General features: G+C 35.6%; 1 protein-coding gene and 1 pseudogene across 4 annotated transcripts; both read right to left on the reverse strand.

Annotated features, from left to right (window-relative positions):
• LOC132034826 (G-type lectin S-receptor-like serine/threonine-protein kinase At4g27290) overlaps positions 1–2,805 on the reverse strand; it is a 4,676-nt pseudogene extending 1,871 nt beyond the window's left edge.
• Positions 2,806–5,809: 3,004 nt separating this feature from the next.
• On the reverse strand, positions 5,810–9,441 carry LOC132033512 (G-type lectin S-receptor-like serine/threonine-protein kinase At4g27290). Of its 4 annotated transcripts, none has more exons than XM_059423505.1 (6): positions 7,677–9,315; positions 7,304–7,542; positions 6,964–7,174; positions 6,609–6,858; positions 6,370–6,520; positions 5,810–6,274 (listed from the first exon to the last, which is right to left on the reverse strand). In XM_059423505.1, the coding sequence occupies exons 1-6, from the start codon at positions 8,962–8,964 to the stop codon at positions 5,984–5,986; spliced, it is 2,430 nt and encodes an 809-aa protein (XP_059279488.1). In that variant the 5' UTR covers positions 8,965–9,315; the 3' UTR covers positions 5,810–5,983. The 4 variants fall into 4 exon arrangements, 3 of the variants coding, with proteins under 3 accessions (XP_059279488.1, XP_059279489.1, XP_059279490.1); XM_059423506.1 differs by having other exon boundaries at positions 6,609–6,846; positions 7,677–9,297; XR_009408749.1 differs by having other exon boundaries at positions 6,134–6,274; positions 6,370–6,525; positions 7,677–9,441.
• Between the last annotated feature and the right edge of the window lie 5,136 nt (positions 9,442–14,577).

Consider the following 14,577-nt stretch of genomic DNA (forward strand, 5'->3'; position numbering starts at 1 on the left):
CTTTTAGCCGATGAAACACGAGTTTGCCTTGGTTTTAGTGTCCATGTCATGACTAATAGATCAAAGTATTATGTCATTTTAGCTTGTACAGAAGGTGAGAAATCCAAACCAAATATGTATGAATCCAAGCTTTTGTTAGGCATGTATTCATAAAATAAACGGCGTTAAAGCCGAAATCGACCCAATCAAAACAAATGAGGTGATAATCGGGTTCGCTAACATTTGCCCAAAAGTTACTTGGGCTAAAATGGGTTGGACTGAAATGGGCTGGGTCATGACCCGCCCAACTTGCCCCAGTTTTTTTTAAGGGTCTATTTTCTAGAAAAATATTTTCGTGAAAAATATTTCCCTTCATAACAAATACACCACAAATTTATAAGATACATGATACAAGAAAAGTGTATACATAAATAAAAAATGTAAATCTCAAGCAATAAATCCAAATTTAAGTAAATCTTAAAATGAATGCAAGATTGCTAAGCCGAGACTTTTTTTTTGCGATTGTCCTCATTCGGGGTGTCTTTAATTCTTGCCCTTCAAAATCGCGGTTTAAGTTTTGCCATTCACCTAATACCCGGGGTTGTGGGTTTGAACTCAAATTTCAGAAAAAAAAATCACAAGAATTTCTCGGCGCACTTCACAACCGTTCATACGCAAATATGCCCTAAGGGCAAAATTTAAAGACCACCATTTTCAGGGTAAAAATTAAAGACCACCCCCCTAACTCGTTATTGCCTCGTAGATCACTTTAAATCGACTATAATAACTGGCTTAAAAATCACCCCTAATATTAAATTATCTTTGTTCCCAACCCATAAAATTTCTAGCAGATCGTGTACGGGCCATTATCTTTTTGGGCCATATTTGACACCCTTGTACTCATATATCGACATCTTTTCTTGTCCTTCAATGCAGCAACCTAAAAGTCTCACAAGATTCCGATGCTGAAGCTTGGCAATATAGATAACTTCGTTCTTGAATTCACCAAGTCCTTGCATGGAAGTCATTGAGAGTCTCTTCACAGCAATTTTTATCCGTCTTCCAGAACCCCCTAGAAATGGCAAAAGTATAGAAGGAGAACATAGATTTTACAAAGACAGAATATTGCGTAATGAAAATTATCTCTATTCCAGCAAATTTGCACTTAAATACCTTGTAACAGGTCCGAATCCACCCTCTCCAATCTTGTTCTTGACTGAAAAGTTATTTGTAGTTCTTGTTATTGTCGACAATTGGAACAGTGGAAGCTCAAAATCTTCTCTGATTTTCAGTTTCTTTTTCCTTCTCCATATGCACAACAACAGAATCAGGCCTAGCAGAATCATTGCCATCAACATTGAGAAACTCAGTGCAAGTATCTCTGCCTTCTTTCTATTTGAACCTGCCTCAGATACTACAACCGGTTTTTTCAATCAGCCACTGCAAATCTAGATAGGCTCATATTGTTGCATAGTACGGTCTCAATGTGATGAAAAACCAAGTTAAAACACATAAATGGGAAATAAACATAAGTTCTTACCTAGCTCTGAAGAATCCATTTTGATGTAAATATCTTGCCCTCTTCCAGACAGCTTTCTGATGTCAATCAACTCCCCAAACCAAAACAAGCAACCTTTGTCTCCATTTCTTATATCTAAACTTGAATAAGCTGTGCAAAAGCAGTTCCTTGAGCATACCTGCTTGCACCCTTCAAGTGTCATGGTTGTATCATATTGAGAGTACTTAGTATCCGGCAACTTGAATACAGAATATTTTAGAAATACTTGTTTCTTGTTGCAATCTAAGGGTGTCCTCCGAACACACCCTTCTGACCAATCTCCCTTTTCCCATTGTTGTGGATATTTAGGTACAAACTTTTCCAAACATCCACAAACAGGGGATCTATGTCACAGCTCCCATAGGCACCACATAAGCTATATGTATCAAAATTATTCAGAAGTATATTGAGGTAAAGATGCCAACTCTTGGTCCGATCCACCCACATGAAGCGTTGGATATAACCATTGCTAGTCAGGACTAGTCTTGATAAAACTGAGCTGTTAGTGAGAGAAAAACTATAGGAGACCTCCTCCTTATTGAAAACAAATTGAAATGTATATATGCTGCTTTGTAGAAGTAGTGGTGTGGGTGACCCACTCCATCCAAAACCATTCCATGGTCCTGCGCGAGCTGATAAACGTGTGCTACGTTTGACGAGGCACTGTGGATATCCAGTAAGATCAATGTGAAGAGTGAATTCCCCTGGAGTTGGATCATTGTCATTCTTCCATGTTGAAAGGTAAGACTCACGCCCCGTTTGAAAGTTCTTGCCAAGCTTCATATCAGGCAATTTTGTATCACTAGGATAATGGAAGCTCTGCCATAGGAAATTTTCTGGGTTTTCATCATTTGCATCTTTTATAACAAGATTGCCAGAACTTAAAAGTTGTGCTACTGAATTTTGGACTGATCTTGAGGTGTTAGTTGACCAAATAATTTCATTTTTGTCATTGAGAAGAGCAAGTATTCCCAGTTTGGCGACCTTCAAAATGACTGAAGATGTAATGGTGAGTGGTTTCTCTCTGTTGGCAACCCATACTACTGTTTGCACAGGAAGAATTTGCTTATACCATATCCGAATGTATCTCGCTTTGAGGAACCATTGGGGCTGAAAAATCCCATCTCAAGGGTTCCATCGGATGAAACAATAGTTTCACCATCTATGATAAATTGATTTGTATTGATCAAGTCTGTTGTAGTTGAAAAAATCTTGTGTATACAAGAGTAGAAAGACAGTAGAAAAAGTAGGAAGAAAGTAGCATTCATTATTGATGTCTTTATGATGACGAAGCCTTTGGTCGCCTATTACCTATATACGGACTAGGGGTGACAAATGGGTGGATTTGGTTTGGTTGAAAATGCTTTGAACAAAAATGAGTTGGGTTTCAAACCGCCCATATTTTATGTGGGTAAATATGGGTTGGGTGATAAATGGCTGGGTTGGTTATGGGTTAACCCATATCATACAAGTGTATATTTATAATTTTTTTCTTTTGTCAAGTTAAATTAATATTTTCATATAAATTTCAGGGGTGAGGGGCGGGGGACGTGGAGGGAATGGGGCGGGGGTAGGAATTTTTTTTTTTCATTTTTTATAATTTTTTATAAAAGTAAAATATATGAAATTGATTTTTTTTTGGGGGGGGGGGGGGGGGGGAGTAAGAATTTTTTTTCCATTTTTTTATAAAACTTTTATAAAAGTAAAATATTTGAAATTGATTTTTTTTTGTTGGGGGAGGGTTTGTTGGAGTGGGATGGGTTGGGGGTAAGAATTTTTTTTCCATTTTTTATAAAATTTTATAAAAATATACAATATGAAATTGAAATTTTTTTTTTTTATGGGGGGGGGGGGGTGGGGATCGAGTGGGAGGTAAGAAAAAAAAATTCTCCTTTTTTATAAGCTTTTTATAAAAGAAAAATAAAGTATATGACATTAAAAAAAAAAAAAAGTGTGTGGGGGGTGAGGGGGCATGGCGGGTTGGGTGGTAGGGTAAGAGTTGGGGTGGGAGGTAAGAAAGAAATTTTTCATTTTCAAAATGAGTTGTCATTGAGTCTAGTGTGTTCTTATGTGGATACTCATATTTTACCCATATTTGCCCATATTTTTATGGATTAGAGAGAGACTTGAAACCCATATTTACCCATCTGAAATATGAGTGACCCAACTCGCTAACATGTGGGTAAAATGGGCTAATCTTCTAACTATGGGCTCAAATTGCCACCTCTGATACTGACTATGATTTAGACTTGAAAGCCAAATTCAATGTGAATTGAATAGCTAAGTGCTGACGTTGCTGTTTCTAACATTTGATTAGTAAAACAAATGGACCATTATGGAAATTTCATGTGATTGTTAAATTAATATGATAAGTCATTTTCTGCCTAATATGGTTGTATCAGGCTGCTATGTCCATTCCAAAGATACCTGAAGCAACCAACAGGTTCACACACAATTCTTTATTCATCTCTATTTTTGTCTCAAAGTTCTCACACCAAAACGTGCAGCAATATTACACATTGACCTTCTTCAAGAGTGTTCGTGTCTCACAGTGTGTGCACTATATGTGTATTCATTTTTCCATTATAAAGTGGCTACTTTCTACCCTTCTCTTTCAACTAGAAACTGACCTTTAATCAGGGTTCACGCTCCATAGTAGCATGTAACTCTGCTTCATTAGGAAATTATACCCAAATGACCTTGAAAATTGGTGATCTTGAATTATTAAACTCCGCTTGCTTCATGGGAAAATCTTCATGGTCAAAAGTGCCCATGGGGCAAAAGTTGTAAAATTTAAAGTTTTACCCATGGCATTGGGGTAAAAAATTCAAGATAATTCATTTCCAAAGTCATTCTCGTAAATTACCCCTGCTTCATTCTGTAGTCATTGGGCTAGCAGAAAAGGGAACACTGAGATAACAAAATTAATCTTGGATTGGTGAACGGAAATTAAGGAGTAGATAGTTTTCAACTACATCTCGATTACAACTTCACTAATTCTAGCCCAAGCACAAGTTTAGATTGGTAAAGGGTAATTGTGATGCCCCACTAATCTTCTATAACAGTTGGTCAGGGATACAACTAATTTAATCTGTGTGTGTATATATGTTTGTATACGTATATATAGTTTGAGTATGAGACGGTGCATATGCAGTCGTTTCTTTTATGCTCTCATCTAATGGTTTCCAAACTGTCCGGCAGACATGATCATGCTTTTGTGATGAAAACCAAATATTTCATTTAAATTTGCGAATCAAAATCGTTTTCAGATAGTATCATTAATAATTCAATATAAGGTTACCTTAGCAGTCACTTGAAGTTAGTCCAACAGTGGCTGGACTTTGATCATTGGTTTAATCTTCAATAGATGTTTTCATATATGTCTAGTCCACCAGTTAATTTTCACCATTGCCTCTTTTTTTCCCGCTAAATGCCATAGATTTTGCACTATAGCACCATTTGCAGCATGAGAGAGGAATAACCTTAGTCTTACTGCGAGACATTATAGGGAGAAAATCTTACAGAGGACTACAAAAACAACTTATACCCAAAAGCAAAGGATCAAAACTGCCCTGAACTATATGCACACACATTAAATTAGTTGTAACTTGTAACCCTTATTGATTTCAAAAGGGAAATTAATCATTAGAACATTGTCCCATTGCCCCTTCTTTCCCATGGCTTTTCTTCATCATCTCATCGACTATTTATTTGTGGTAATACCCTGTTTCTCTTTTGGGTCTTTTTTTCCTGTTGAGGGGAGAGCATTATAATATTGACAGCTTTAGAATTAAACAAAGAAATTTGATATGTTTGATAAGTTTGAGTTGGTTGGTTTTCAGTTGTGGTACTACTCAGGGGAAGCCAAAGTTTTGTACCTTTCGATGATGAATTGATGGAGTACACCATGCAGATTAGATATTCAAGAACTATTTTGCTTTTAAGAAACGGGTAAACACAATATTCCAGTTTACTTATTATTGTACCGCAATGTCATTGTGTTCTATGCTGCGTCTCACGCAAGGATGTTTGGTTTGAGATGAGTAGAGTACTGCTTAAAATCTGCAACTCTGTACCATTTTCTAAATATATTTTAACTAATAAATGGAGTTGCAAAGTGGAAATTTTCAACTACTAATATGGTTTTGTGATTTCTAGTTACACGATAAGCTTTGTTAATTGTTATAGCTAATTAGTTCTGGAGAACAAATTAAGTAACATCATTAAAAGTTTTGTTATAAGAAACATATCTAATGTTTATACTCAAAGAACAATAGAAATAGGAAAAATTTCATTCATAAGTAGATAACACGTTCAGGTAGAAACATTTAACTCGGTGTTTTGTTTAGATATTGCTGTATTTTTCAAGAATCAAAGTTCTAAGATTTATTAAAAAAAAAAAAAATTCTCATGTGCACACAAATCAAAATAGTTATTGTGTTCAATCTACCGAGGATCTAACATTGTGATTGTGACTTCATTTTTTGAACTTGTGTCTGCATCAAGTACCTCTCTTTCTGGGAAAAACCCTGGTTCTTTAGCTTCTGGCAGTAGACTCCCATGCCCGTTACCCAACATCGTAATCACAGACGACATGTTTGGCCTATCTTCTGGACATTGTTGCACGCATAATAGACCTACTTGGATTGACCTTAAAACTTGAGAAAAATGGCAAGAAACGGCTAGTTGATCATCAATTAGTTCCAAGGACCTATCTTCTTTGTAAAGCTTCCATGCCTGTTTGAGTTTACATCTTATTAATCAGGACAAATTCTATTATTGTAAAGAAAAAAAATGAGTTGTGTGTGTAATACAAATTATTTAGTGCTTACATGACCGAGAAGGTTAAGGTTGTGATCTTGATGGACATATCCTCTATTTTTCTTGCCACTCACAATCTCTAACACCAAGACGCCAAAGCTAAATACATCTGATTTTATAGAGAAGTTCCCACCTACTGCATATTCTGGGGACATGTAGCCACTGCGCTAGGAAAAAAAAAAAACACCAATAAAATTGAAGAAGCAAGATGTTATATGAAAGCAATTTGTTTGATATTAGAGATTCTTACTGTGTCCCAACCACATGGCTGGTGTTTGCTCCCATCTCATTCCCTGCAACACTTCTAGCCAGGCCAAAGTCTGATATCTTTGGATTCATTTCTATATCTAGCAAAACATTGCTTGCTTTAAGGTCTCTATGGATAATCCTTAGTCGAGAATCTTGATGGAGATACAATAAGCCACGAGCAATTCCGTTTATGATGTTGAAACGCTTTGGCCAATCAAGTAATTTGCTCTTTGTTTCATCTACAAAATAAGCTTTCTAATGAATTAGTTGTTTTTTTGAACATGGTTTTGCCTAGGTCTAGATCTACATGTTATAACTAATATAACAAAGTTAAATATTAGGTGAGAAATCCAAACCAAATATGTATGAGTCCAGGCTTTTGTTAGGCATGTATTCATAGATCAACATCTTTTCTTCTCCTTGAATGCAGCAACCCAAAAGTCTCACAAGATTTCGATGCTGAAGCTTGGCAATGTAGATAACTTCGTTCTTCAATTCATCAAATCCTTGCATGGAAGTCCTTGATAGTCTCTTCACGGCTATTTCTTGTCCCTCTTCCAGCACTCCCTACAAATGGCAACAGTATATCAAGAACACATATTTTACGAACACAAGAATATTGTAGAATGAAGATCATCTCTGATACACTAATCTAAGCAAAATTAGGTAACTGTTCCAACAAATTTCAGTGTATACCTTGTAAACTGGTCCAAATCCACCCTCTCCAATCTTGTTGTTCACCGAAAAGTTATTTGTGGCTCTTGTTATTGTCGACAATTGGAACAGTGGAAGCTCAAATTCTTCTTTAAGTTTTTGTTTCTTCTTTTTCTGTCTGTACATCAACAGAATAAGGCCTAGCAGAATCATTGCCATCAATAGTGAGAAACTCACTGCGAGTATCGTTTCCTTCTTTCCATTCGAACCTGCCTTAGATACTACAGCAATTTTTTATTCTATCAGCCACGACAATTCAAGACAGGCCACTATTGTTTCATTGTATGGTCTCCGTGCATTGAAAATCTAAATTTAAAAACACATCATTGGAAAATTCTTAAACATAAGTTGTTACCTAGTTCTGAAGAATCCATCTTGATGTAGATGTCCTGCCCCCCAGGCATCTTTTTGATGTCAATCAACTCCCCAAACCAAAACAAGCAACCTTTGCCTCCATTTCTTATATCTAGGCTCGAATAAGCCTTGCAAGAGCAATTGCTCGAGCATACTTGCCTACATCTGTCGAGTGTCATGGTCTTATTGTACTGAGAGTACTTGGTAGCTGGCAACTTAATTCCGGAATATTTTAGAAATGCATGTTCCTTGTTGCAATCGAAAGGTTTCCTTCGAACACACCCTTTTGACCAATCTCCCTTTTCCCATTGTTGTGGATATTTAGCGACAAACTTTTCCAAACATCCACAAACAGGGGAATTTTCTATGTCACAGCTCCCATAGGCACCACATAAGCTATATGTATCACATGTATTAGGAGGTAAAGTAAGGTGAAGCCAACTCTTGGTCTGATCCACCCACATGAGGCCTAGCATATAACCATTGTTAGTCAGGACTAACCTTGATAATACCAAGCTGTTAATGAAATAATAACTATAGTAAACCTCCTCCTTATTGAAACCAAACTGAATTTTATAAATGCTGCTTTGGTTTGGTGGTGGTGCGCGATCCCCACTCCAACGTAAACCATTCCATGGTCCAGAGCTACCTAATACTCTTGTGCCGCGTTTTACAAGGGTCTGTGGATATCCAGTAGGATCAATGTGTAGAGTGAATTCCCCTGGAGTTGGATCACTCTCATTCTTCCATGCTGAAAGGTAAACCTCTTGGCCAGTTTGAAAATTCTTGCCAAGCTTCATATTAGGCAAGAACGTATCAGTTGGATTATTGAAGCTTTGCCAGAGGAATCTTTTTGAATTGCCATCGTTTGCATCTTTTACAACAAGATTACCAGAATCTAAAAGTAGTGCAACTGGATTTTGGACTGATCGTGAGGTGTTAGTGGACCATAGAGTTTCATTCTTGTCATTGAGAAGAGCAAGTATTCCTGGCTTGCAGACCTTCAAAACAACTGAAGATGTATTCATGAGTGGTTTTTCTCTGTTGGCAACCCATACAACTGTATGCATAGGAAGAATTTGCTTGTACCATATCCCAATATATCGCTTTGAGGAACCACTGGGACTGAAAAATCCCATTTCAAAGGTTCCACCAGATGAAACAATAGTTTTACCATCTGTGATGGAGTGATTTGTAGTGATTGCATCTGTTGTAGTAGAATAAATCTTGTGAATAGAAGAGTAGAAAGATAGTATAAAAAGTACTAGGAAGAAACTAGCTTCCATCATCAGGTTTTGGCCCTTCTTCAAGTGTGTGTGTGTGTGTGCGTGTTTATTTCTCTCTCTTTCTCTCTCTCTTATACTTTTTTCTTATACTTTTTTCTGAGACCTAACCAACTTGTAGATCATAGTGATAATAGGCACATTAATTGAGCAAACAAAACAGTGGTGCAGACGAGGCTAAGTTGTGATCATGAATTCATGATACCTATGCATGCACTGACAATACCTTCTTTTGTTCTATTGATAAAATTTGATTATTTTACTTCTCTGTTATGAATGAAATGGCCAAGAGACCATGGTGTAGGGTACGTTTGTGAAGTTAACAAATTATATGTGGGGTCCGAGTAAGAGCATGTGATGCAGGAAGTGGGTTAAGGGGAAAATAAATAAATAGTACTAGTAGGATAGGAAAAATTAAGTAGGCAATTGTGTTATATGTTCTATGTATTCCCTCATTTCTGTCCTCTCCTCTTTCTCTTTGCAATCCACGAGGGACACTGGCACACAACCATTGGCCTTCTTGAGGACCAATGACCTCAAGCATTCATCGACCTATTCTGATACTAATTGTTTTAAACTGGTCGAAAAAGTCCAATCTAAAAGACTAGCCTATTAAGCGCAGACACTTATTATGACTAGTGATGTCTCAAGCGTTGACTCCAAGTCTCACAGAAAAAACAAATAGATGTTTTCATGGAGTAATGGAGTATCTAAGACAAGTTGGCCAGGATTTTGGATAAGTGAGGAAACCCAATTGTCAGACTATTTAATGTGGCTTTAAATCATTTTCTGGTTCTCTAACTAATTAGATGTATGCACATCTTAAAGAAGGGAGGAAATTGTCAAAGTTTTTATACTATTTCAATATGATAGTAGGTCACTCAAGGACTATTGAAGTTATATCGAGGACCAAGTCCAACCCCACACGTAAATTCATGTTTTGGAAGTCATCAAACTGGTCATTACAATGATGAGCTTCACTCTTGGGAGACGGTGATTCTTTTAAGTTAATATACAATGATAACTGAGTTCATAATCAAGCTTCTGGATTCCCATGTACCCACATTTCATATTTGGCACCCAGTTAACTTTCGATTGCACATGGATCAAATGGCAAAGATATTTTTTGGGCAAAGGTCTTCAGTTTTTCCCTTATATATGTGGAAGGTCATACGTATTTTTTTCAATATATATATATACACACACTCCAATTCATATGATTATTTAAACTATATAATGTGAGTTTAAGTTTTATATACCGTCAATGTAAATCATTATTAGGTTGTCTAAAAGATTTCTACAGGTAAGCTTTCTTAAAACTTAAAAACACTTTTCACTTATAACCATGTTTAATTTGTTGTTTCCACCCATGATTTTCTTTACTGTAAGATGGTGAAAGAATCAAAAGAAAACAGTGAAATAATTGTCCATAAGATGGGCACCTTATAGCTCAATTAAACATGACCAAAATGCATAATTCATGACATTGATGGCTTATTTTCTCAAGACAGCCTCACTATTAAAAAATCATTATTTTCCCACTGAAAGTTCCCACTAAAAAATGTTCGGTGGCTATTCCCACTGAATGTCGGTGGAAAAAACCTAAATAATAGTGTTTTTCACAAGAAAAAATTAGAAAGTTTTTCAGTGTTGCAATAGGAATCTGTTTCTCATCATGTGTTTTTCAAGTGAGCTGGATTGGGATAGTCATATTTTATAACATAAATTTCTCACTAAATATCGGTGGAAAAACCTCTATTTCTTTTTGATATTGCTGGTACAGCACAACATCTTTAAACATTTTGACACTGACCACAAACTCTATTGATTCGAGAGGTCCCATCTTCACAGTAGGTGATGTGAAGAGAAGATGAAGAAAATTAATGGGATTTAACCATTTGGAATCATCTGCCCTTGGAAGAAGTCGTGTTCGCCCCAGGCATGTGCGCAAATGTCCACTGTCAATGGATGCTGAAAAGAATTTTTTAAGAATTGTCCAATTGGGCCTTTCAAATCTAACCCCATCCATAGTGATTATATTTCGGAAAAAATTGGGCAAATAGCCACTTTTAACACCGATTCTCAAGACTAATTAACATTTAGGGTGTGTTCGGTACGAAGGAAAATGTTTTTCAAAGAAAATGTTTTCCTGGAAAATGTGTTCTTGGAAAATAAGTGAATTTCTACTTATTTTCTTATGTTCGTTTGGATAGCGAAAAATAAGTAAATTTCTTACTTATTTTTAATATTCGTTGATTGGTAGAAAACATTTTCGGAAAATACTGACACCTGCCCCACAACTCCACTCCAACCCCACCCCTACCCCCACCCCCAATTTTTTTTTTTTTTGAAGTATTTAATTTTTTTCTGGATTTTCTAAACCACCACATCCCCCCCCCCCCCCCCCCGGTGTGGACCGATACCACACCAACCCCCACAACCAACAACCCCCCCACCCTCAATTTTTTTTGGAGAGGGTGGTGCAGTGTCGGGAAAGGGGGGGGGGTGGGGGCAAAAAAAAAAAAAAAAAAAACTTTTTTTTCAAAACAAAACTAATTTTTTTTGGGTGGGGGGTGGGGTGGGGCCTGAGGGGGTTAGGGTGGTGCAAAAAACCAAAAAAAAAAAATTCAAAACTTTTTTTTTCAAAACAAAATTATTATTATTTTTGGAGGGGTTGGGGTGGTGCAAAAACCCAAAAAAAAAAAAAAATTCAAAACTTTTTTTTTCAAAACAAAATTAATTTTGGTTGGGGGGGGGGGGGGGGGGGGGGGGGGGGGGGGGGGGGGGTAGTGCAAAAAAAAATCAAAACTTTTTTTTTTTTTTTTTTTTTGGGGAGAGGGGTGGGGGGGGGCAAGGGTGGTGCAAAAAACAAAAAGAAATTCAAAACTTTTTTTTCAAAACAAAATTAATTTTTTTTTGGTGGGGGGGTTTGGGGGGGGGGGGGGGGGGGGGGGGCAAAAATCAAAAAAAAAAATTCACAACAAAATTAATTTTTTTTTTTTTTGGAGGGGGTTGGCGTGGGGGAGGGGGGTGGGTGGGGTGGGTGGGGCGGGTGTGGGTGGCGTGGGGGTGGGGTGGTGCAAAAACAAAAAAAAATTCAAATTTTTTTTTTCATAGCAAAATTAATTTTTTATTTGGAGGGGATTGGGGCTAGGGGTGGGGTGGGGTGGGTGGGGTGGGGTGGCGCAGGGGTGGGGTTTGATTGCGGGTGCGGGTGGGGTGGGGTGGTGCAAAAAACAAAAAAAAAAATTCAAAACTTTTTTTTCAAAACAAAATTAATTTTTTTTGCTGGGGGTGAGGCAGGGGTGAGTGGGGTGGGGTAGGCGTGGGGGTGGGGTTGGGGAAGGGATCGTGGGAGTGATTGGGGGGTGGGTTGGGTGGTTGGTGGAATGCACTTATAGACTTGTTTTTCCTACTTTTATTAGGGAAGTCATTTTCCCTATATTTGAGGAACTTGTTTTCCTAAAGAAAATGTTTTCCAAAATTTTTAATCAAACGAACATGGAAAAATTGGAAAACATTTTTCGGAAAATGTTTTCCTCCATACCGAACACACCCTTATTCACAAATAAACTGAAAATTACTTGTAAAAAGAGGCGCATGTCACGCTATGAATAAAGTCAAACTGGGATACAGCAAAAAAATGCAAGTCTTAGATGGAAAGCACAAGTTCCGTAGCGGATGGGCTCTTCTCTATTTCTCTTCTCTCCATTTTTCCCAAGTTCTTATTTGAATGAGAGACATGTGTCATGGTAAAAAAAAAATAATCTCTGAAATTTAATTAACCAAAGCAAATTCTTAATCATGGTTACAATAATAAAAATATACTACCATATATTTGCTTCAAATGTTTTTGGAAATCCTATAACTCTAGCTACATATTTTTTCATATATATATATATATATATATATATATATATATATATATATATATTTTAATTTTGAGTAATGTATAAAGATCACGACTAAATCTAATAACTTGATTTTTTTGTGTAATGTATAAAATTTGCAAAGGTTACAGTTACATAAGCATGTAACTTTTATTTATAAAAATATAATATAGAAACCCTACAGTTTGTCAACATTACTTTTAAATTTCTTTCTTAAGAACAAAACAAATGGTAGTATTTGGACTGTTATTTTATATATTTTTTACTTTCTTTTTTGAAATAGTTTATGTTATTATAATATATTATTATAATACATTTTATTATATACCCGATTTTCCTCGAGCGTTATATTCATTCTAATCTTAACTCATTCTAGTCTTAATAATAAATATAACGCTCGAGGAAAATGGAGTATATAATAAAATGTATTAAGATCCAACATTAAGTTGTAGCAGCATAATATGAGGGTTAAACTATCTAATTTTTGTTTTATATTTTTAATATGATAATAATTCATTTTTAAAATTTAATTTTATGTCCTCTAATTATTTTGTCACTTTATCTTCTTAATGTTGCTCTCCGATCTTTGTTTAAAATGAAATCAATTTCTTGCTCGGGCTAAGGCATAAAAATTAACATTTTTATTATTTTTTTAAAACCTTTATACTCCATCATTGCCTTCTAGATTTTAATTAATTCCTCCTTTTCCTCTATTCTTATGTAGAAGTCTCTAATTTTTGCTCCACTTTAATTAAGTTATTAGCATAACTTAAATACCCTTCTACCTTTTTATTAGAGAGTTTGTCTTTTAAAATATTTAAAGTATTATCGTGATACTATTAATATAACCTATCATTGTGAACAAAATAATAATTGCAAAAATATGACATTGTAGTTGGCATATAGTATGTTTTTATAGAAATAGTCACATCGTTAAAATAAAGATAAGATAGTATAAGGAGTAGGGACAGTGCGAGTATAATGAGTGGGGCAGGGAAGAGGTGGGAAACGTGAGAGTTGGGGTGAGTTTGCATAACGCATGAAAAAGCTGTGCTATGTAATTTGTCTTTTTTTTAAAAAAAAAAACTCAAAACTCGGGTGACGGATTTTAACGTGGGACGTTAAGTCACTTTTATATAACACAGTAAATTACTGCGTTAAGGGTATTTTGGTTCCACATTTTTTTCTTGAGGTATTTTGGTTCATTCCATCTTTTTTTGGGTCATTTAGGTTCCGGACTCTATATTTGCTTCAAATATTTTTGGAAATCCTATAACTCTAGCTACATATTTTTTCATCCATATATATATATATATAATACTTTTTTCTCTTTTCCAAACTTTGTTACGAGCTTCGTTTTTTCTGAATAGGTTTTTTCTCTTTCTTTCAACAGATGGGAATATAATTGAGAAAATAATGCACATCAAATGCTCAGTGGGAGTAAATTCAGTAAGATGGCCAATTAAATCAATGTACTATATAAAAAATTATTTAAAAAATAAAGAATAAAGAATAACATTTGTAAAATAAAAGTAATTTGTACAATTTTAAAATTTCAGTGGCCATTCATTGACTTATTGACTCGTCAATTTTTAAAAAGAAAAAAGAAAAAAAAAGAAAAGAAATACCGAACAAATTAAAAGAAAAAGGAAACACAACAAATAACTGAGTAAAGATTAACTTAACATATAAAAACTAATTATTGGAAGTTCTGAAATATAAAAAAGAG

The sequence above is a fragment of the Lycium ferocissimum genome, chromosome 10, assembly GCF_029784015.1.
Source record: "Lycium ferocissimum isolate CSIRO_LF1 chromosome 10, AGI_CSIRO_Lferr_CH_V1, whole genome shotgun sequence".
Classification (NCBI taxonomy): domain Eukaryota; kingdom Viridiplantae; phylum Streptophyta; class Magnoliopsida; order Solanales; family Solanaceae; genus Lycium; species Lycium ferocissimum.